This window comes from Talaromyces proteolyticus (genome assembly GCF_021365285.1).
Source record: "Talaromyces proteolyticus strain PMI_201 chromosome Unknown BGW36scaffold_4, whole genome shotgun sequence".
NCBI classification, from domain to species: domain Eukaryota; kingdom Fungi; phylum Ascomycota; class Eurotiomycetes; order Eurotiales; family Trichocomaceae; genus Talaromyces; species Talaromyces proteolyticus.
Window position 1 is genome coordinate 1,914,560 of NW_025764280.1, and position 19,855 is coordinate 1,934,414.

The 19,855-nt window shown below is 45.7% G+C and overlaps 7 protein-coding genes and 1 non-coding gene across 8 annotated transcripts; 4 read left to right on the forward strand and 4 right to left on the reverse strand.

The window, feature by feature from the left end:
- The first annotated feature begins 1,272 nt into the window (after positions 1 to 1,272).
- BGW36DRAFT_t21 lies at positions 1,273 to 1,366 on the forward strand. The gene has a single exon. It is a non-coding gene; the product is annotated as a tRNA-Pro (tRNA).
- Positions 1,367 to 2,839: 1,473 nt separating this feature from the next.
- Positions 2,840 to 3,811, forward strand: BGW36DRAFT_135554 (uncharacterized protein). The gene is made up of 2 exons (XM_046209396.1): positions 2,840 to 2,855; positions 2,909 to 3,811. Exon 2 carries the CDS (start codon positions 3,125 to 3,127, stop codon positions 3,587 to 3,589), a length of 465 nt encoding a protein of 154 aa, XP_046074480.1. The 5' UTR covers positions 2,840 to 2,855; positions 2,909 to 3,124; the 3' UTR covers positions 3,590 to 3,811.
- Positions 3,812 to 4,585: 774 nt separating this feature from the next.
- BGW36DRAFT_357421 (uncharacterized protein) lies at positions 4,586 to 4,993 on the reverse strand (the record flags this gene model as incomplete). The annotated part of the gene is made up of 1 exon (XM_046213873.1): positions 4,586 to 4,993. The coding sequence occupies one exon, from the start codon at positions 4,991 to 4,993 to the stop codon at positions 4,586 to 4,588; it is 408 nt and encodes a 135-aa protein (XP_046074481.1).
- A 2,529-nt stretch (positions 4,994 to 7,522) lies between these two features.
- BGW36DRAFT_135560 (40S ribosomal protein S13) lies at positions 7,523 to 8,930 on the forward strand. The gene is made up of 5 exons (XM_046209397.1): positions 7,523 to 7,622; positions 7,726 to 7,848; positions 7,901 to 7,971; positions 8,030 to 8,062; positions 8,299 to 8,930. Exons 1-5 carry the CDS (start codon positions 7,615 to 7,617, stop codon positions 8,517 to 8,519), a joined length of 456 nt encoding a protein of 151 aa, XP_046074482.1. The 5' UTR covers positions 7,523 to 7,614; the 3' UTR covers positions 8,520 to 8,930.
- On the reverse strand, positions 8,852 to 11,445 carry BGW36DRAFT_292573 (VRR-NUC domain-containing protein; the record flags this gene model as incomplete). The annotated part of the gene is made up of 3 exons (XM_046210923.1): positions 8,852 to 9,361; positions 9,419 to 10,865; positions 10,934 to 11,445. 3 exons carry the CDS (start codon positions 11,443 to 11,445, stop codon positions 8,852 to 8,854), a joined length of 2,469 nt encoding a protein of 822 aa, XP_046074483.1.
- A 538-nt stretch (positions 11,446 to 11,983) lies between these two features.
- BGW36DRAFT_135665 (putative COMPASS complex subunit Sdc1) lies at positions 11,984 to 12,849 on the forward strand. Its single transcript, XM_046209398.1, has 3 exons — positions 11,984 to 12,117; positions 12,283 to 12,569; positions 12,654 to 12,849. Exons 2-3 carry the CDS (start codon positions 12,385 to 12,387, stop codon positions 12,730 to 12,732), a joined length of 264 nt encoding a protein of 87 aa, XP_046074484.1. The 5' UTR covers positions 11,984 to 12,117; positions 12,283 to 12,384; the 3' UTR covers positions 12,733 to 12,849.
- Positions 12,850 to 13,948: 1,099 nt separating this feature from the next.
- On the reverse strand, positions 13,949 to 15,196 carry BGW36DRAFT_425588 (uncharacterized protein; the record flags this gene model as incomplete). Its single annotated transcript, XM_046220135.1, has 4 exons — positions 13,949 to 14,520; positions 14,578 to 14,924; positions 14,995 to 15,094; positions 15,154 to 15,196. 4 exons carry the CDS (start codon positions 15,194 to 15,196, stop codon positions 13,949 to 13,951), a joined length of 1,062 nt encoding a protein of 353 aa, XP_046074485.1.
- A 576-nt stretch (positions 15,197 to 15,772) lies between these two features.
- Positions 15,773 to 19,850, reverse strand: BGW36DRAFT_316971 (putative PHD finger domain protein). The gene is made up of 2 exons (XM_046212571.1): positions 17,093 to 19,850; positions 15,773 to 17,039 (listed from the first exon to the last, which is right to left on the reverse strand). Exons 1-2 carry the CDS (start codon positions 19,510 to 19,512, stop codon positions 15,974 to 15,976), a joined length of 3,486 nt encoding a protein of 1,161 aa, XP_046074486.1. The 5' UTR covers positions 19,513 to 19,850; the 3' UTR covers positions 15,773 to 15,973.
- Between the last annotated feature and the right edge of the window lie 5 nt (positions 19,851 to 19,855).

Below are 19,855 nucleotides of genomic sequence, written 5' to 3' on the forward strand. Positions count from 1 at the left end.
CAAATTCCCCTAATATCTCTTTACAAGATTATTCCTTATTTTTTCTTGTCCTCCATACAATTCTCTTAAGTATGGATGAACTAGCTTTAATAAAGCTAGGAATCATATCAGATGAGGCTTTTTTGGCAATAAAGCCATCGAATCTTCCACCGGGTATTACAAACCACTAATTCCATTATTAAACTCATTACGGAAAACAGTCTTTCCACATGGTGGGAATTGGAAAATGAAGATTCGGGGCTGTATACCCGAATGATAGAGATACTTCGTGCAGCCCAAAATGAACACTTAGATAGTTCTAGCTAACACTTTTTGGTCTTCTGATATTGTGGTTTATTTTTAATCGGCACGCGTATTCCTTAACTATGTCCAGCAGTGTGTAGATGAGTGATATTATGAGGGATCATTCTTCGACATAGGAATAAATATATTCACGCTTTACCAACCCTGTCCTTACATGGAAGATCTCTATATTATAGTAATTAATAGTAAATATTGCTTATAAATAAAATATAATGTCAAATTTTAGAGTATACAAACGTTACTTGACAGAAGGGGCCATGTGAAGGTGGTTTCCATCAACCTTAACCATAGCTCTACCATGATCTACAGTAGCCAGCGTTCTCACTGCAGCAAAATAGAAATATTCAATCTGTTTATACTAGGGTACCTCACCCGTGTCCCTTGAATATCCGCACGTCGTTCTAGAAGCAGACGAAATGTGGGCTCCGAGTTTGCGATAGAAGCAGCAGATAGTGGACTTATATCTTCCCGGTTTTTATATGGGCGAGGTTTGATCACATCAGCGCCTTTATCCTGAACACATTGTATCCTATCCATAGGTGCTCCAGCCCTCAACATAATAGTCGTTATCAGATTGAAGGCAGTATCACTATCCTATTTGTTCCGGTCTGACTCGTGGATCGCCTTGTCGTAGATCAGACGAAGCAAACCGGAACTTTGCTCGAAGCTGAAGTGCGATAAACACAGATAGCGTCGGCATAATCGAAAATCCTTCAACAAATGACATGCCTTGCACCTGGAGGTTAGTTAATAATTTATTCGCACCAGGGCCGATACTACATGTTGATTCCGTACGCGCCATCAAGTCTTGAAGAATACTGGAAACCCAATCCCTCTCCAATCTGTAATTATGGGAAGATACTCTGGATCTTTATAAATAGCTATCTAGCATACAATTGCCTTGAAGCGCACCATCACATTCATCTAGGTGCATGTAGTACATTACTGAACAGATGGAAATATGATTCAGCCCGGATGGTCTAGTGGTATGATTCACGCTTAGGGTAACTCCAATGTGGTTATTTGCTGTGTGAGGTCTTGGGTTCAATTCCCAATTCGGGCCAAATTTTTTTATTTCTTTTCCAAATTTTTCGGATTGGTTTTTAGGTATGAGACCGAGTAGTTTGATAAATATTTGGGCATCTATATAGCCTTTCACGCTGCATATTTTATAATGGAATATGGTCATCACAACATCGCAACTCGGCAGGGGGGTCATCAGCTACTCATCAACCTTGAATTTTTACTTTCATGGTCGTCTGTGTATTTCGAATACTATACTGTAATCATTTCGGGTACCTCGTTGTACCAGGAATGCTTCTATGTCAACTGTGGTCATTTTGTTCTCATTCGTCCGGCCTGAGAAATTTGCATCGTGAGTCTTTACCACCCGATTGCCAATGATTGTTCATTCACACAAGGGAATGCGGTGAACCGATCCACATCAAACTGTCATTTGTGAGCTAGCAATTGTCGAAATGGATAGATAAGCTGCGGTCCATCTGACTCAAAACTGCAATCCTGCGAGACCTCGTAACGTGCGGTGACTGGACCGCCACTCAACCCGTTGCGTCTACTGGGCAGCCCAATGGTAGCCGCCAGGGGCATCGCCTCGTTGATGGCCGCCGCTATTGGCCTTGACCTAAGCGCTTACCAGGAACCAAAAACATTGCTCGTTGTCCAGTGAGAATATGCGCTTAAGTCCATAGTTAAGTAATGATAATGCCTTGTATGCCTTATCAGCTGCGTAGGATTTTGCTCCGGGCGATAAATTGCCTACCAGTCGCCAGACAATCCGGGTGCCTTGAATAAAGATATCCAACTTCTGATAATGGCTAATTCCGCCAGAGAAGCACCCGCATGCTGCTCTTTTCAGCAGTTTTACACTTTTACTGAAGACCCGCATTGCGATACCTGATTCTTTAACTGCTGGAGCGAGCCACTATCTCAGTTCTTCTCATTTTAGATACTCCTTCGGATATGGATAAAGTCGCCGACGGGTCATTAACGATGTAATTTGTTGGTATTCGAGAGACGTTATGACTGCCACCAATATATTTATCTATGCACAGTCGTGCTAGTTTTCACTTCTACAGTTTTGATTCTACAACGTACAGGCGGGGAATAGATTATCTATTCATACTGTCAAACCAGGAAGCCACAACTCGTCGTTTGTACCGCATCTTTGACCATTCCATAGGCATCGCGAATGCTTAGAACACGAGCCGGATCCTCCTCACCGAAGAGCGGCGTGATCTTGCCGCACTCAAGTGCGAGCTGTGTACTTGCACTGACTTCGTCCCATCGAGCTAATGTATCTCCTTCAACATCGATATAACCAAAGATTCTTGTGTTGTCAGCAACCTTATCGACAATGCAGAATATCGTAGGAATGGTCTACCTTAATCTTGATGTCATCCATGTCGAATTCTTGTCCTTCACTTATATGCTTGAGGGCCTTATGCCATCGATTTCGCAAATCCTCGTCTGATAGCTGAGATTGTCATACTCTGTCGAATCGTAGTTTCCTCATAGATTCTAGTCTATGCGATGTAAGTAATATGCCTCATATAGGATCCGCAGTAGGAAATTAATTTTCTTACAGCTAACGGCACATTTCCCTTTCCAGCCAGCTTGATACATAATGCCAGGACAGCAGAGCTTTCTATCGCCTACGAAGCGCCTTACGCACTCGTCGGCAGATGGGGATGACAGCTGTCTCCTAGCAGAGCAATATTCCTACTTCGACTCACCCAGGTGGATAACGGAGCCCTATAACAGATCTTCCAATCTAGGCAACTGGGCGTTGCTCTAACCGCCGATGCAATTGTCTCATCCAATCTTCAACCAGCTTGCGCACGTTATCCTTGTTTCCGGGTTGAAACCAGATCTCTTGGATGTCTTCAGTGTCCTTATGCCTGATAACCCGGTTGAATTCCTCACCATCCCGCAGCGTATTCTGAACAATGTGCCTATCTTCTCCAACCCAAATATTCACACAATCCTTCTGCAACAAAGCCTGACGTTGAGGTATCTCTTTAAAAATACTGCCCCCGAAGAAGGCCTGATAACATGCATATCCGGACTTTTGGGTGCGTCTTTGAAACCCAAAACGAGTTCTCCAGCCCTAGATTTAATATCATCCGCACCATCAATCAGATCTGCGCAGAATGTTCTGCCGCGTTTTAGTGTAACGCTCGGCAAGTCTTCATCAAAAGAGACAACTTCGTGGTCCATACTGATTTCTACACCCTTTTTTCTCACTCGGCTGATAAACGCAACATGATATTACCCTCTATGGCCTATATATCCAGCCATATCCTTTCATCATTATCAGCGCGATGTCAAAAACACTCCCCTTTCTACTTAGGGCCGGAACTAACCATCACCCCACCGACGTATATTCATATCGGGACTCTTATTGCCAATAGCAATCTCGCCGAGACCAATAGGGACGCCAAACCGGAGGAACACCCGGACTTCCTCAAAAATGACAACCTCGAAGCCGGCATGGTGCATGGTCATGGCACATGCGAAACCGCCTAAGCCTGCGCCCATGATTGTGACTCGAATTCCGTCATGATCCTTGGGATAGGAAGGAATAGAATTGGACATGGTTTCTTTTCTCAAATCTACCCGGTCTTTTCTGTCAGTTTGATCTACACAATATAGTAAACTCCAAAAAAATAGAGCTCTTTTATAAGAATGGCCACGGGTTGGGACTAAGAAGGGTGTTGTGTTCAATTGATGTGAAAGAAGTTGAGTAACGAGTTGACAATTATATTCTAGCCCTCAAATCATATGGCCAAACTATGACACCCCGGAAAAATTCTTCCTCTCAGAGGAGTACGAAGTAGCTATGGAAAACTCACTCGATATCTTTCAATCTATAATGGCACAATTAAATCTGACGTTTGTACATGTATGGAAAGCCATAAGTGACCAGGACATAAGAGTGCGGAGGATACCCCATACTGTCATGGAAATCCCCCGTCGTTTCTCCCCTCATAAATGGTCGTTCCGGTCTTGATGCAGCTACATAAAATCAAGTTTCGAATAGATGTAGTCGTATTGAGCTGGCTACAACTTACTTTGCTGCTGTAAGTGATATTCGTACAAACTATATTATTTGATGTGCACAGTTGTATAAAACGGTTATATAATATATTGCTACAATTTTCGGTAATGAGGATGAATTTCTCGGTTGATTTGGGTTGATATTGATGTAATTGACAATAGCCTATCAAGCAAACATGCAATACATAATTGTGGCAGTATGTGTCTATTTCAGTGGATTCGTTCCTGACATCCAAATAAGCACGCGAGTAAACTTGCCATCTTCATCAACATCAAAGAAATTACAATTATCCATATCATTCCTCGTCCCATCAATCAACTCTCCTGTATATCTCTGCTCAATTGCGACTCGCCTCGTGACTGGGTCCACAATGATATTTTTGATATCATGAAAAATTGTCTTGGAGTTGTTCACGAAACCAGTAAACATGCCGCGAATCTCTACCGCGCCATGATATGTGACGTTATCAGTATAAACTCTGAGCATTGCGTCGGGAGCGAAAAATGATACTATAGTATCAATGTCTCTGGTATCGACTGCCTGAAAGTATTTATGGGCCAACACACAGAGGTCACTGTGGGTGAGGGGCGGCCGGGTTTGTTGGGTCGCCATGGAAAGGATATAAGAGCTATTCCCACGTTATGAGTGTTTTATCGTTGAATGCTATTTTTGATATGTGCATTCCTTCAGGAGACTGTGTTTTTACTTTACAACGTGAATATATAGGTGAACACGGGCCACCTATCAATTGATGTAGGTGGGACTATGTGTACCAATGCCCCGCCAACACATGCATTCTGTCGATCAATTAGTTAATTGATTGATTTTGAACTGTAACATTGGTGATAAAATTTATGATACACGTGGCTATACTTTGATCTTCTTGTTGTGATTGTGATCGGTATCATTTATTTCACAACAATTGTCTAAAGCTCATTCATAAAATTCATTTGCTTTCGCGTGTATCATTCCAACATCATCCCAATCAGCCCTCCACATCTGTGAAGCAGAAATTACGCGAGGCAGAGACAACCCGGCGGCGACCTAGGGCAGCGATAAGTTATATTAAAGTGCGAAAATTTGGAATATTTGGTGCTTAAGCTTCCTTGATTTTTCAACACATCCAGAATTACAATTCTTTGCAATGTCTCCAGAAATAACAGTGTCTGCAGTTCCTGTATCCAGGATCAACAGAATATGTATCTGCAGTAGTTAATTGAGCCAACAAATATGAGATACTTCTCTGGCCGTTTTCATCCATGAACTCGCAGTTACAGACAGGAAAGAATAGAGAGGAATCTTATCAAGGGAATGGCCAAATGCCACGGAAGATCATCAGTGAGCATGCAAGGAAGCTGCCTTGTGGCAATTGTTCCTGGGTACTTTATGGTAAGCCTATACCATTTTCGAAGTCTATTCCGCGCTGACTCTGACCAGGCACCCTATACGGAAGTGCTCAAAACCAGATAAAAGAAACTCTGGAGGTTGTAAAAAAGCCTTTGGAGTAACCAAAAGCACGATATTTATACACCCGGAGCATGTTCCAGCCGATCACTATCTTCGCTCAAGAGTAAATATCTGCTCTGGGGTACCAGAAATCCGAGAGCTTGAGTGGCTGAGTTGGAAGAAGAACGGTGCACATCTACTTTTCTTCCCAGTTTGTCCAACAAAGAAGCGGGATGCCGGAAGATTATCGACATTGCCATCTGAATTCATGAAGGGTTTGGTCTCGACCTTTTCCCGACGTTCTGCATCGCCCCCAGGGAACTGCGTCTCATTTTCAACACAGTTTATGACAAAGCAGCTCTGCCTAGAGACAGCGTTCAGTAGCAGTGATTAGGAAAATGGTTGATGAATGTGCAATGGTGGGATATAGCGAGTATCGCACGCATATCCTTCTAGCCGACCAAGTGGCACAAACATACTCATGGAATAATCAAACATTACTTCGATTTCACGAAAACCTTAGAGATAGCCTTGATCCCAAGGGTATCCTTGCACCTGGTCGTAATGGGATCTGGCGCAAAAGGCACCGTGGCCAGGGGTGGGAATTACTAGCAGAGGGGTAGTAGCACTTCATCTCCAAATCCAAAGCTGTAATCAAGTTATCAAAAGACAGATGGATAAAACTCAAAACCGATCAACCTGCACCATTAGCGAAATAAAACTTCAAATATCAAGGTTAGATGAGATGTGTGCCACAAGAAAACCGAGACAGTAAACTTTCGTAGTTCACGGTAACGCGAGACCGGGCTATCTTCTTACGATCAAAAAATTTGGAAGTGCTTTTCAAGGAGTCCTTAATAAAACCGCAAAAGTCCTTTTCGTGTTATAAACGATACTCCGAACTAGGAATCGATATTCGCGAGAAAGCAAAGAGTTTCAGGCGAAGCAGGATTACAACAAAGTGTGTTGAGAGGCCAGCAGCTCAACCTCACCGACGCGCGCCTCATACATGCTCTAACTGTGGAACGAGGCGCCATTATCGTACGCCGTGTACAGACGCTCCTGTATCGATATGATGGAATTTTGGCAGGGTAGAAAGGATTGATGTTTCGGATACTTTTTTTGCAAGGCGAGGAGTATTTGGCTCGCATGTAGCAATCAGCGCAATTGATAAAGGAATATATTTTGTAAATTTTCAGATAATATAAATGAATTTGTATAATTCTAGCGACACTATGTACGTAACGAGCTGATCGTATATCTGTCAGACAGGAGCTTGCCTTGAAGTCAAGTCAGCCAAGGTATCAAATAAATCGAACACAAGAGTAGACAAAGAGATTTTCGAGAAATCAGAAGTCCGTTTCGATCATCGAGGCAACACCAACAGAAGCCGATGCGCCTCTGACACAAGAGGTACCAGAAAATAAAATAAAAGGATGTGTTTCATCATATGATTATTTGAAAGGGGGAATTTATAGAATAGGAAAATACTGACCTTTTCAAGGAGATAGGTGCCTCAGACGCAATAAGAAAAAAAGAAAAAAAAGACAAATCTTCCAATATGAGGAAAAGATAAAAACAGCTGCGAAAAACGAAGCTGTAGTTTTTATGGGTCAGAGCGGATCGGAAAATCCCTTAGCGAAAGGTTTGCCAAGACAGGTCACATGATCCACACTGCCCGGCATATTCACCATCAAAGTGGGCATATTGAACAATCTTTTCTAGAGGTCATTCCGCAGTCGACAAGTCGCCCAACGTTTCCGGCAACACAGAACAAATAGTTCATAATGGGTCGGTGAGTTACACTTCTATCGAATCGCTACGGGATAATCGAAGTATCCTGCTATCTCGGCGATCTCTCTACAATTGGCGTTCGCAGCCGCTAACTTGAATTCCAGTCTTCACTCCAAGGGAAAGGGCATTTCTGCCTCCGCTATTCCTTACTCCAGGACTCCTCCTGCCTGGCTCAAGACCACTCCTGACCAGGTCACCGACCACATCTGCAAGCTCGCCAGAAAAGGGTAGGTTACGATTGATGGTGACTGAAATGATTTTCTCTAACTTTTCTTTAAGTGCCACCCCCAGTCAGATTGGTGTCGTTCTCCGTGACAGCCATGGTATTGCCCAGGTCAGGAACGTTACTGGTATGTTTTATTTCGAATCTGAAACAAAACTGGGAAGGCTAACATGATTTGTCTGTAGGTAACAAGATCCTCCGTATCTTGAGATCCAACGGTACGAACCCCCTTGAAATTCCTCTCCACCCATCGTAGATCGACTGGCGAGGGAAATCGATACCAAGAATGGAAATTCAAAATGGAACGACGAGTACGAAAAATACTTGCAGATGTCGCATCCGAACAGTTCTATTCTTGGTACACCGATAACCCCCGGTCACCGCAATTATGCATTTTGCATATACTCTGCCTCTGTTTGGTCATATTCAAGGCTGACAGAGTGATCTTTTGTAGGCCTCGCCCCTGAGATCCCTGAGGATCTTTACTTCCTCATCAAGAAGGCTGTCTCCGTCCGCAAGCACCTTGAGCGCAACCGCAAGGACAAGGATGGCAAGTTCCGTCTTATTCTCATCGAGTCCCGTATCCACCGTCTCTCTCGCTACTACAAGACAGTCGGTGTCCTTCCTCCCACCTGGAGATACGAGAGCGCCACTGCCAGCACCCTCGTTGCCTAATTTATCTTGGACCTTGTGTACCTCTAGGCCCAAGTCACGAAACAAAAATATCTCTTCTGGGGGTGCACAGGCTCGATTCATATCCAAAGTCGACATTGCATCTGTCTCTCGAATGATAACAGATACGATAACAACCGGATACCCCCGATTTCTTCTTGCCAAGGAGAATGCACTTAAAAATCCTGTTGTACTTACCTTCTTAGGAGAGAAAATTTCAAAAGTTTTATGACCGTCTGAGATATAATGATTCCCCTGTTTCAAATATAGATATCCCACATTTGACATAATTTATTACTTATCATTCATCATTAAATCGCGTATATAATGAAGATTCACACATATTTCACCTCTCTTGCAACTGCGTTGCAGAGCTCAACTTTTATCCCAGCACCTGTCAAGACATGTATCCACAGCCTTTGTGTATCACTGAGTCGATCATTTTCCGATTTCACCTCCACAAACATAACTTCTTTCTTCTCTGTATTCCATAAGAAGAGATCCGGAATCCCACCTCCACGTTGCTGATACTCCTGCGCCATGACTTTGCAAACAGTAGCTAAGGCGGAACCATGGAAGCACTGCGCAATCTCGACAAGATCCTCGACTGGGAAAGTCCAGTCTATACCTACAATGCATGTTTGTTTTGAAAATTCGCGCGAATGGACGTCAAGGATAATAGATTCGGCTTCGTCGTTAGCGATTTGGACGAGTCGATGGTTGATTTCAGAGGCACGGGAAGGGTAGAAGGCATCTGTATGGAGATCTAGTGGACAGGTTTGGAATGGTGTTTGGAAAACGTTGGGTACATAGGTGAAAAGAATGTCGTAGAAAAGGTAGCCGAACTATATAGCCTTAATCAATCCCGCCCTAACAAATAAGTAAAGATTGAGAAGACATACCAGCGTGCGAACAATACCCCCTTCTGCATGATAGCCTTTCCAGCCTTGGTCGCGGTACCAGCTAAGACACATATTTTCGACTCTACATTCTCCACTATCCTCACGTTCATCGAGCCAGACGGTAGGGCGACCTCGCCGTGTTGTGGAAGTAGGAGTATCGCCATTCACCTTTGAGCCGGATTTAACCGGGGAGTCCTCTCTCTCAATACGGATGCCTTCAATCGTTCGCTCTTCAGGTTTGACTAAAAGAACATGGCCGAAATCATGCTGCTCTCGCTTTACTACCTTCAATGACTTTTCCAACTTCATAATTCGCTTCTGGAGATCGTAATGAAAGATGACATGGCAGTCTAGATCCTGAAGCCCAGCTTCACAGGTTTTGAGAGCCATTCGTTTCCAAAATTTCTTCTGCGAATCATCACTTCGGTCCTCCTTTGGCGTGAGAGCCCAGAGGTAATGTTCCTCTAAAAGGGCTTTCCTTTGATACCATGAGCCGCGGCGAGCAGCATGGAAGAACTTTTGATCGAGTAATTCAGTCAATAGCTCATACTCTCTTTTATGTTCTTTGAATCGGGCAAGAGGGTGAAGAGTCTTATGGAGAATTCTAGTATAAACCCACGCAGGGGAAAATCGGCGTAAATAGGCACCTTCGCCAGCGAGGTAGATGCTATCTTCCTTGCGTTGTTCTTCCTCCAGTAAGATTTTCCATCGGGGATAGACTTTATCGCCCAAGTCTTTGATTCTCTGCAGACGTTCGGTGGTTGGTTTTCCACTAAATTCTAGGATATTGTCGATCTCAAACTGAATTCTCAACGCCGCTTCAAATTCTAGTAAAGCAGCTCTTGACGGAAATATCGATGTAGATCGTGAAACAATATAATCAGGGAAATTTTTGCGGGATATTTTGGCCAAAATAATGGTCGTTAGCGATTTCTCTGTCCACTCGGTAGACCGATAGAAGACCAAGTGTACTCTCTCAAAAAGTTTCAATGGAGCCGGTGAGAGTTTGATGCAGTCGCCAGTGATATCTAGAATCTTTTGGTGAAAATGGTTGTCTCTGTTGCTATTCTCGCTGTCCCAGGTAAGTCCACCTTGAGTTTGGCTCGCTTGGCGGAGTGCCGTCAAAAGCTCGGTCTTATTCTTTCCTTGCACTTTTGCATCTTTGGCCAGCAATTTGAGTTCATCCAATAGCAATAAAGAGGATGCTTCCTCTAACGAAGTTATTTCCTCGATTCCCTCGGCGAATCTGAACGAACTCCCTAATGTGTTCTCTGCCGGAGGTTCATATTCTGCCGGGTTCTCGTATTCCGACGACGTGGAAGTTGGAAGTTTATGGACATGTCTAAGATCCGTCACAGTTTGAGATATATCAGCAATATCTTGATAATATCCCAGTCGGTTTATCCGATGCCATGCGGCGGTTTTGCGAAGGAAAAGCCGAACGTATCTTTCAATATTTGAAGAAAAAATCAATATCTGAGCGTATAAGAGCCTTTGGGGTGTGTAAAAACATACAAATACTGTGCCTCATAGCTCATATTTCTCCACTGACTAAAAACATCCAACTCCGGCTCGTCGAACAGGTGGGCCTCTTCTTCTAACACGGTCTCTAGCGCAAGGTTGAAAGCATCTACATAGATGGAGCTTCTTCCCTTTTGCCATTTTCTTTCTCCTAGCCTTTGCTGAAGAGTAAGTTGCGATTCCTCATCATCTGCTTCAGCTGCCTTTGAAGCTTCGTACTGCTCGATGGCTTCCTGACCGGTCGCCACTTGAGGAAGAGAAGTCTCCAATTCTGTTTGACTCCCTCGAGGCAGATCATCGTCTTCGTTTCCGATCGGGACTTCGCTGGGGTCTGGGGCCGGGGTCGTATATTCTGAATCGAGCGGTGGAACAGATGATTCCTTTTCGCTTTGTGGTGTATCTCCACTGCAAGACTTGTCTGTTGAATCTTTCAGATTGTCATCCGACAGCCTAATCCGCTTTGCAGTAGGGCGACTTGTTTCGAAAAAGTCGAGGAGAGAGGGCATATTTCACGTCTGATGACATACCATCGAGACATTATATCCAAATTTCATCAAAATTCGCAGCCTCGAGGTCTGTAGTTGAGTTGCGCTAGGTACAAGAACATCTGGTAAATACCCCACACGCGCACCGTGTTAATTGGAACACGAGATCATGTGACTTGATATCAGGTTCAATTTCTCAGCAAATGAAATACAAATGCTGTTAAAAATAATTCTAGGCCAGGCTTATTGCTATTGTGATCGACTTGGTATCGGAGACACCCGAAGCCTCTTTGTAAGCCTATATAGCCCTAGAGAAAGTTTGATTGTGGCTTCCTCAGTTTATGCAACGTCAAGTCCAGTGGCGTTATTGTACTCCTATTATCGTTAATCCTTTTTATATTATTATCCTATATGAATGAACGCATAAGAAGTGGCTATAAAGTACACGACAACTCCATATAATGTCAATCCAAGCCTGAGATACGATAGAGTCGCCCCACTTATGCAACAAACAGCCAATCGGGGAGACTTAAAGCCAGTAACTTCACTCCTTAAGCTTGCTCACGGAAGCTGCAAGTCATGCATGTCCCTCCATTGTTGCGCTCTCAACATATTCGTATTAAGTTATTTCCCTTCGTTTTTGAAGCTACAATTTGAAATCAACCACTGAAAGACAGCGATTTCCCTATCAAGGTGCGTCAGATAAAACATGGATTCCTAGCTTGCGATTTCTCCGCTCTCCAGCCCAGCATTTCCAGCTCAACAACATTCTTTCTCTCTTTCTATCCCGAGACCCCAGATATTCTCATACCTTATCTGACAATATATATTCTAATACCAATATTTGACAATATATAGGAACCCGCTCAGACCTAGAAGTCTCCCATCAACCACCTATCTTTAGAATCATCCCCGCATCGTCTTCCCCTTCCAAGTCAGCAAACAAGCAAACTCTCAACCATGAGTTCAAACGGAACACCCGTTGGCAATCACTCGGAGCCCCATAATTCAGCGACTCCAGTAGCCGGTGGACCGGATACAACGAGTTTACCGACTGTAGCTGGTGGTGCACCGGCGCGCTTATACATGAACGAGAAGATTGTGCCATATCTGCTGGAAGGGATGAAGAGAATTGCGCAAGATCAGTATGTTTGATGCCTTGGGACTACAACGAATAGATTGTCTGGAAATTTCGCAATGGGCAAGACTGACGGATTTTTCTTACGCAGACCGCCTAATCCATTGAAAGTGCTGGGGGAGTTTCTTATCCAGAAGAGCAATGAAGTCGAGCAAGAACAAAATAATTGATTGTATATGGAATAAGATCTTGTGTTTGCCTATTTTTTAAAGGCGTGGTGAATGGCGTGGTGAATGGCGTAGTTTTTGAACATATTGTTGATGGTCTTGACTATAGGCTTATACTGCTTTCTATTTTTTAAACCATGATTCAACTGGTCTCTACAGTATGAGAATCATGCATCTGACATATCAAACAGCATTTGTCCTTCACTTGCGTAGTGTTTCATTTTGATCTAAACTTGATGAAAACATTGTATAGAAGAGATTACGGTACAACGAAAAAGCCGAATTGTAGAGATAGCAAGTTCCTTGTTCATAACCTAACCTCATGTCAGCGTGTTTCTACAATCAAAAAACTTACCCTCTTATCAGAATCGCTTCCAAGGCAGAACAAGCCGAATACGAGTGCGGCGAGCTGGAGGAATGAGCTGATGTTGCCGGGATAGACATTACGAGGTGGGAAGTCCGTCACGATGGTTTAGGTGTCTGGTTTGGACTTGACGATACAATTTGCCATGGAAGACGTTCTCTTGTCAAGGTTGCCTCAAAGCCGACTTTCGACACGCCATGGTATGTGCTTGGGGGCGGGGCGAAATGTGACTGGATGAATTAAATCTTTTTGTGATGAAAATAAGAACGAGAAATTTTTGTGTTTGCTGAATCGCAATTTTTGATCGAGTCGTTACGTGAAAAGTTGAATACGGCCAAAATAGCTGACTATCGACTAGGATCATTCCGGAAAGTTGCAACGTTGCAGTGCTGTCCAGGACGACCACGGTCATATTACAACGCAGTAATTAAAAGAAAGTTGCTTTTTTGCTTCGCCGCCAAACATTGCCGTAACCTGAGAGCGAATAGAAAAAGCACATAAGAAAGATCATCGTAGAGCGAAAAGTGACGACAAGATAGAGAATAGTTGATACAGGTCGATCGTGAATTTAACTGGCGGTCTTCGAAGTACGGTAGAGTGCCAAAGCCGATTCCTTTTTTTCCTTTGGTCCCCGAGTGCACAAAGAGATGAAGACATGAAAATTAGGGCGTATGCTGACCGTAACCTATCGCGCCTTTCCCCAAGACCAAAATAATGAACATACCGAGAAATACAGAAAGAGGAATTGAAATTTGACGAGATGAACAGAGCCGGCTTGTAGAAGAATCTGCCATCAACTGCGTCTGCAAAAGTCATGTCCAGATCAACTGCCGTTTGCAAGGTTCGATAAACCACCTACCTAGCGCTGTATCTCTCCTCACCACGGCCTTCGTAGGACCGACCACCGGCACCACCGGTATAAGGGTCACGGCTTTCACGAGGAGCCTGATCGTAGCTAGGAGCACTAGCATCACGATCATAGAAGGCGCCGCCGCTGCTGCCGCCACCAGCACCAGCACTAGCACTAGCACCAGCACCTCCACCGCGACGTTCCTCACCACCGCTACGACGGTCTTCACCACGAGGGTAACGTTCCTCGCGAGAGGCGTACCGATCAACTCCACCGCTTCCACCACGATAACCACTGCCGCCGCCACCGTACTCTTCACGATAGTCATCACGGCGGCTATAATCGCGGTTGTAATCACGCCCATAGTCGCGCCCACCACCGCTGCCGCTGCCGCCGCCGCCGCCGCCGCTGCTACCACCTCCACGGTAACCATACTCATCACGGTAGTCACCACCACGGCGGCCATAGGAGTCGTACCGGCCATAGCGGTAGTCATCATAGCGGCGCGAGCCACCACCGTATCCACGACGGTCATCATAGCGGTCACGGCCTCCACGAGGAGGACCACGGCGTAGCTCTAGATGAACTAATTAACACTGTATATCTTATTATAGGGAGAAAAGAGTAAACTCACCTCGCTTAGGGGGACCAAAGTACTTTCCGGGAGTGGGTGTGCGCGGACGGGCACGACGGGCTTTCTCGATGCTGAGAGTACGGCCCTCGATAACCTCACCTTGCAAGCCTTCCTTAGCGGCATCAGCTTGTTCGGCAGTGACCATCTTGACGAAACCAAATCCACGAGACTCCTTGGTGTGAGGGTCAATCATGATAGAGCAGTTCTCAACATCGCCATATTTTTCAAACAAGCGAGAGATATCTGCCTCGGTCAGCCGAGGGTGGATGCCAGTGACGAAGAGGTTGGATCCAGGGTTGATAGATCCTTCGTCATCCTCATCCTTCCTAGAATCACTGGCGGGGGCTCTAAAGAATATCGTGAGTAAAATGCTTTTATTTATCGTAGATAGTCTAGGGTTTCCAAGTGTGTGCTTACCTGTCATCGGCACGGCCGTTGGGGGAAAGGCTGCGGTCACGGTCAACACGCGAATCTCCCCGAGGAGACGCACTGCGGTCGCGATCGTAGCGACGGTCGTCTATCGTCAAATTATCAGTAAATTATCGTGACTTGAGTCGTTGAGTACTTGGCACGCACCGTCATAGTGACCGTTCTCGTTCTCGTACTCCATGGCAGACATTTTGGGCGATGGAAGGTGTGAGTGATGGATGGTTGAAGGAGAGTCAAGTCCAGATGGCAAAGAAAAGAGATTCTGTGAGGGTCTTGGCGGGAAAGTGGAGACCTGCCTCGCTGCTGCGGACGGCGAGGCTGAGCTAACTCTTAGGCAGTTGCAGTTGCAGTTGCCGTTGCCACAACAATAATGAATAACGACAGCTCGCCTTTCCTTTTTGACACTGCTATTTTATTTCCTGTGCTAGTATGAGAAGCTGTTTCCCCCAACTAGAAGTGAAAGGAAGGCAAGAGACGACTGCCAGCCAGGTTTGCTTGTTCGTCTACTTTGGGAATAGCGCATTAAGCTCTGGCAGGCTGTCAGCATTACAGCTGTCTTCCACAAATAATCAATTCTCATTTCGTCTGATTAATCATAATGATGATTATTGCTGCGATATAGATCTTAAACGTTATATGCTGGGGACTTGAGCGCTCTAGGTCAATTTTCACCCTTCCTGATTGGACAGCGAAACAATGACTGACGCGATTACAATAGCTGAATCAATAGCTGAATAGACAACCTTACAACTCTCGGCATTCAATATGTTATCATTACCCTGGTCATCCGTATTTATTGATAGAGGCTATATGCAGTACGTATCGTAGAACAAAAAGCCATCAAAGAGGCCAGAAAGTTTCCCACCAGAGTTTAATATCGAAGAAATCGTAAAACCACCTTCTAGCCCTGTACTAGGATGCACCTAACAATACTAACTCCAAAAATTACACAACTGAGTCCTATGAATTAATTATAATTCCCTCCACGCCGGCGCGTGCGGTGCACCTTGACGGGTTCCGATATTATCCCGTTAGCCATGTCCGAGACGTCGGTTGACAGCCCGAGGCCATTTGCTTCTTCGTTGTTTACCAAGCCTTCGAGCTCGTCTTCGTCAAGCTCACTCAACTCTTCACTCATTCCTCGCATCACATCCCGACCCGTCCATCGTTCCTCGTGAATAGTTGTTCCAATAGGGTCGAATGGTTGCATGTACCATTGTATGCCCCCTTGCGCGAGTGGCCCTTGCTGTTGGTCACCCTGAGAGCTCAGAGGCGGTGTGATTGGGCTACGGACCGTTCCAATGACCCGAGGACGAGGTTGGGAGCTACTGACACTAGCATTGTCTTTTTTGGCGACATCCTGATTCGTGTCTTCATTGACAATTTCCACCACTTCCGCGGCTGCCTCGCCATTGGTCGCCTCGTCAGAGGGTACAGGAGCAATGCCATTGCACTCTGTGGGTTTATGATCTTCATCCTCATTCGCATGTGACGCTGGCTGTTGAGTATCTGCATCAGGCATTGGCATGTCCTCGTCATTTTTGGTCACCATTTTGTCTTCCCGCAATTGTGCCTTTGTGTCCTTCACTTCATCCACAGCTTCATCTTCAACTACTCCATTAGTTGACGCACCAAGATCGTGAGCATCAGGGTCAGTGACCTCAATGACGGAAATCCTGCGAGATAGGACACCGCTCTCGAATATGGCATCAAGTTCTTTGAGTTCCTTCTCAAAAGGCTTGCCACTCAGTTCGCTCTCCTTGTGAATGGCTTCTTCGAGAGACGGTTGGATAGATTTGATGATTCGCTTTGCTAGTTTTCTCTTTTCACGCTGGTCTAGGGAGAGTTCAGGTGCCCTTCCACTGATCTGCATCTGCAGTTCTGCAGTATCCTCGGCCGGCTGCACGCCAATCTCATTGGTGAAAATATGTGCTAGATCTGCCGAGAATGTGGATACGGTTGTATAGAATCGTGACTCCAACCGAGCACTGACTGCTTGTAAACTTGGACTAAAAATCCCTTTAGGATCGAGCCTGTTTCATAATTAGTCGAGAGCCATGAATAGAGTAAATGACATGGTACTTACGCTTGAACTTTCTCGAAAATTGGCCAAAGTAAGGGTGGTATGGGGAAGTAGACAGTGTCGACAATGTTACGAAGTACTTCAACATCCTCCAGTTTCTCCGTTTCACGTTGCTTCATGTTTTCACACAGAGTGCGAACCTTGTCAACATCAAAAGTAAGTCGTTCTGCAAAATCAATACGACGCTGCAGTCGCGAGCGACCAATAGGACCCATAGCAACAAAATTCCGCCTCGTCATTTCCATAGAAGAGAATGTCTCGAGTTGAAGTTGTAGTCGCTTTAGCAGGGCTGCTCCTCGACGAGCTTCCCGCTTGAGCGTCCAATATTTACAAGCGTCTTCAGCATATTGCTTCCTTTGGCGAACAGTAAATCGCTGCAAAGAAGCAACCACAGAGTTCAACAATGTTTGAGGAATAACAGGAGCACCAGAGGGTAACTTCCAGATAGTTCTGGGTACGGCAGTGCGCTTCCGTTTGTTGCTTCCTGCATTAAAGGTCAGATGGAGGCCTGTTCCGGGATGAACATTATTTTCTGTTGGTTCGCCGCCGTCTGGGATTGATGGTCCGAGAGCAAGAGCTGCAGCTTGGCTGTCACCCCATCGTTTACCATCCATTGTATTTTTGTAGTACTCAACTGCATCGGCATAGGCAATATCTGTTCCATGTTCTTTCCGCCAGTCAGGAGGGACGTGCTTATGGCAAAAAGCTTTCAACAAATGAGAATCCATGATGGCAGAGTTCCCGTGGCCAGTCTTCATCTTCAGGTAGAGTTGAGCCCGCCTGGCACATGTCACATGAAAGGCGACGAAGCAATTCTTGTTTCCGCATTGAATTGAAGCGCCCATGCGCTGTTTGCAGATATAACATTGTAGCTTCCATCGGCTCTTTGGGACCTTTTCCACGTCTGTAACGGGCTCCATAAGCGACTGGTTGCCAATACCCACCTCAGGAATCCAAATTGAGCACAGAAGATGTGACCATTTTGAAGTGTTTGTCTGCTTGAAGGCACCTTCGGTATTAGGGCAGAAAATACAATTCGGTGACCCTCGTCCAATGAGTTGGCATTTCCGGCAAAGCCACTGGCCTTCGGGAATATATGGCACACCATAACACTCTTGATGAACGGCAAGATCACAGCCATCACAGAACACTATAGCATTAGAATTTTCACAGTCCCCGTCATCACAAACAGCACATTTACTGTCTTGTTCTTCGCCAGCGCCGACTGGTTCACCATTGACGGCAGCAGCAGAACTAGATCGTGGTCGGTGTGTTTGTGGTGGCTTAGGATTCGGTTTTGGAATCCGCTTTTCAAGAGCATACCACTCTTTCTCAATTTTTGTCATAGTGATTTCAAAGACGGCAGGTTTGATAGGTTCTAATTGATCATCTTTCCGTTTGGCGTTATAATCTTCTAGCCATTTTTCATCTTGCTCGTCCATATCGTATTCGACTCTACCGACACCGAGAGACCCTATGGCGGCATTCGAGTCTCCGTCTGTGATAGGAGGATCAAGGTCTAAATCCTCCTCTATAGCACCTTCTGCCATACGAAAGAGCTGGCGATCGTGTCGAACAAAGAGATCACTCTCTTGATATCCCACACTTGCCATAGTCCGATCAACATAGTTCTGCTGACCCACACCTTTTTGCTCGTAGCGAACAAACGGGTCTCTGGGGTGGAAATTAGGCGTAGGCAACGTAAGTTTCTCGCGTGGATTAGGTCCTGGAGGTGGAACGGTCTTTGGTTGTTCGGGGGTAAGAAGAGCTCTGAGCATTGCATCAGGACGCCTTGGCGGCCGGCCAGGTCTTCTTTTGATAGGTGTTTGCGGGGCCTGGGGAGTGGTAATTGAAGAGGTATCGTTGTTATTTCCATCAGCGCTCGGAGTTGTACCATTTTGTGACTGGCCATTTTGTATAGGCTGTGGTTTAGTCCCATCAACTTCTTCGGCACTGAATACTGCCAGTTTTACTTCGATATCAAGGTCTTCGTGAAACTCCTCCCAGCCCCGCTCTTCGCGTGGCTTATATCCATCGCCTTGTTGGATCGCCAGGGCGGCGGCTGTAGACGAGCTATATCTGCCTCGGCTTTGGGTTCGGTCTCTTCGTGGACGAGTGGAAGGAGGAGTTGATATGGGAAGCGGGGTGGTGGTAGCTGTTTCGCGACGACGACGTGGGGAGGAAAGACTTTGGACGGATTTTGGTTCTTTGACTCGAGGCGGAGCTTGCGTCGGGGTTATAGGTTTCTTCTCAACCACAGCATCTATTTCGATGAACCTGCCACCGCCTCCAGGACCGCCTGGGATGTACTTTCGTTTCTTTGGGGGAGGGCCATCGCTTGGGGGAGGCGCCCCGTTTCGTGGGTTCCGCAGTGGCGCCATAGATCGAGCTGACGGTGTGCGCTTTTGGAACAACGGTGCCATGCTATTATATAGAGTAGAGCTTGGAGCCTCTCTGCTCGAGCCCTGCCACTGGTAAGGTGGCTGCGGCAAACAGGGCCAGGGGGTGACTCAGGCGCTTTGTAAGAGAAGGCCAACCAAGAGAAAGGGGAAGCCCAGATGAAAATTCGTAGATAAGGTGATACTCATGACTTCACTAGGCCGAGGGGTCATCCAAATACTGGCCGGAGAGCAGAGAGGCGGCGCGAAGGCTCTTGTCGCATCCAGTCTGCAGAACGCGAAACTGCGACGTCGGTTATCAACGTGCTGAGTCTCGAAGCACGGGAGGAGATTGCGCTAGCCTGTTTGGGTATGGCGGGTGGTTGCC

Excerpts from the sequence above, each read along its gene's own strand:
- BGW36DRAFT_135665 (XM_046209398.1), top strand. The coding sequence starts at position 12,385 with ATGAGTTCAAACGGAACACCCGTTGGCAATCACTCGGAGCCCCATAAT. Across the intron at positions 12,570-12,653 it reads AAGAGAATTGCGCAAGATCA|ACCGCCTAATCCATTGAAAG; the intron begins GTATGTTTGATG and ends TTTCTTACGCAG.
- BGW36DRAFT_316971 (XM_046212571.1), bottom strand. The coding sequence starts at position 19,512 with ATGGCACCGTTGTTCCAAAAGCGCACACCGTCAGCTCGATCTATGGCG. Across the intron at positions 17,040-17,092 it reads ATTTTCGAGAAAGTTCAAGC|GCTCGATCCTAAAGGGATTT; the intron begins GTAAGTACCATG and ends ATTATGAAACAG.
- BGW36DRAFT_135554 (XM_046209396.1), top strand. The coding sequence starts at position 3,125 with ATGCAATTGTCTCATCCAATCTTCAACCAGCTTGCGCACGTTATCCTT.
- BGW36DRAFT_135560 (XM_046209397.1), top strand. Across the intron at positions 7,972-8,029 it reads CCAGGTCAGGAACGTTACTG|GTAACAAGATCCTCCGTATC; the intron begins GTATGTTTTATT and ends ATTTGTCTGTAG. Across the intron at positions 8,063-8,298 it reads CCGTATCTTGAGATCCAACG|GCCTCGCCCCTGAGATCCCT; the intron begins GTACGAACCCCC and ends GATCTTTTGTAG.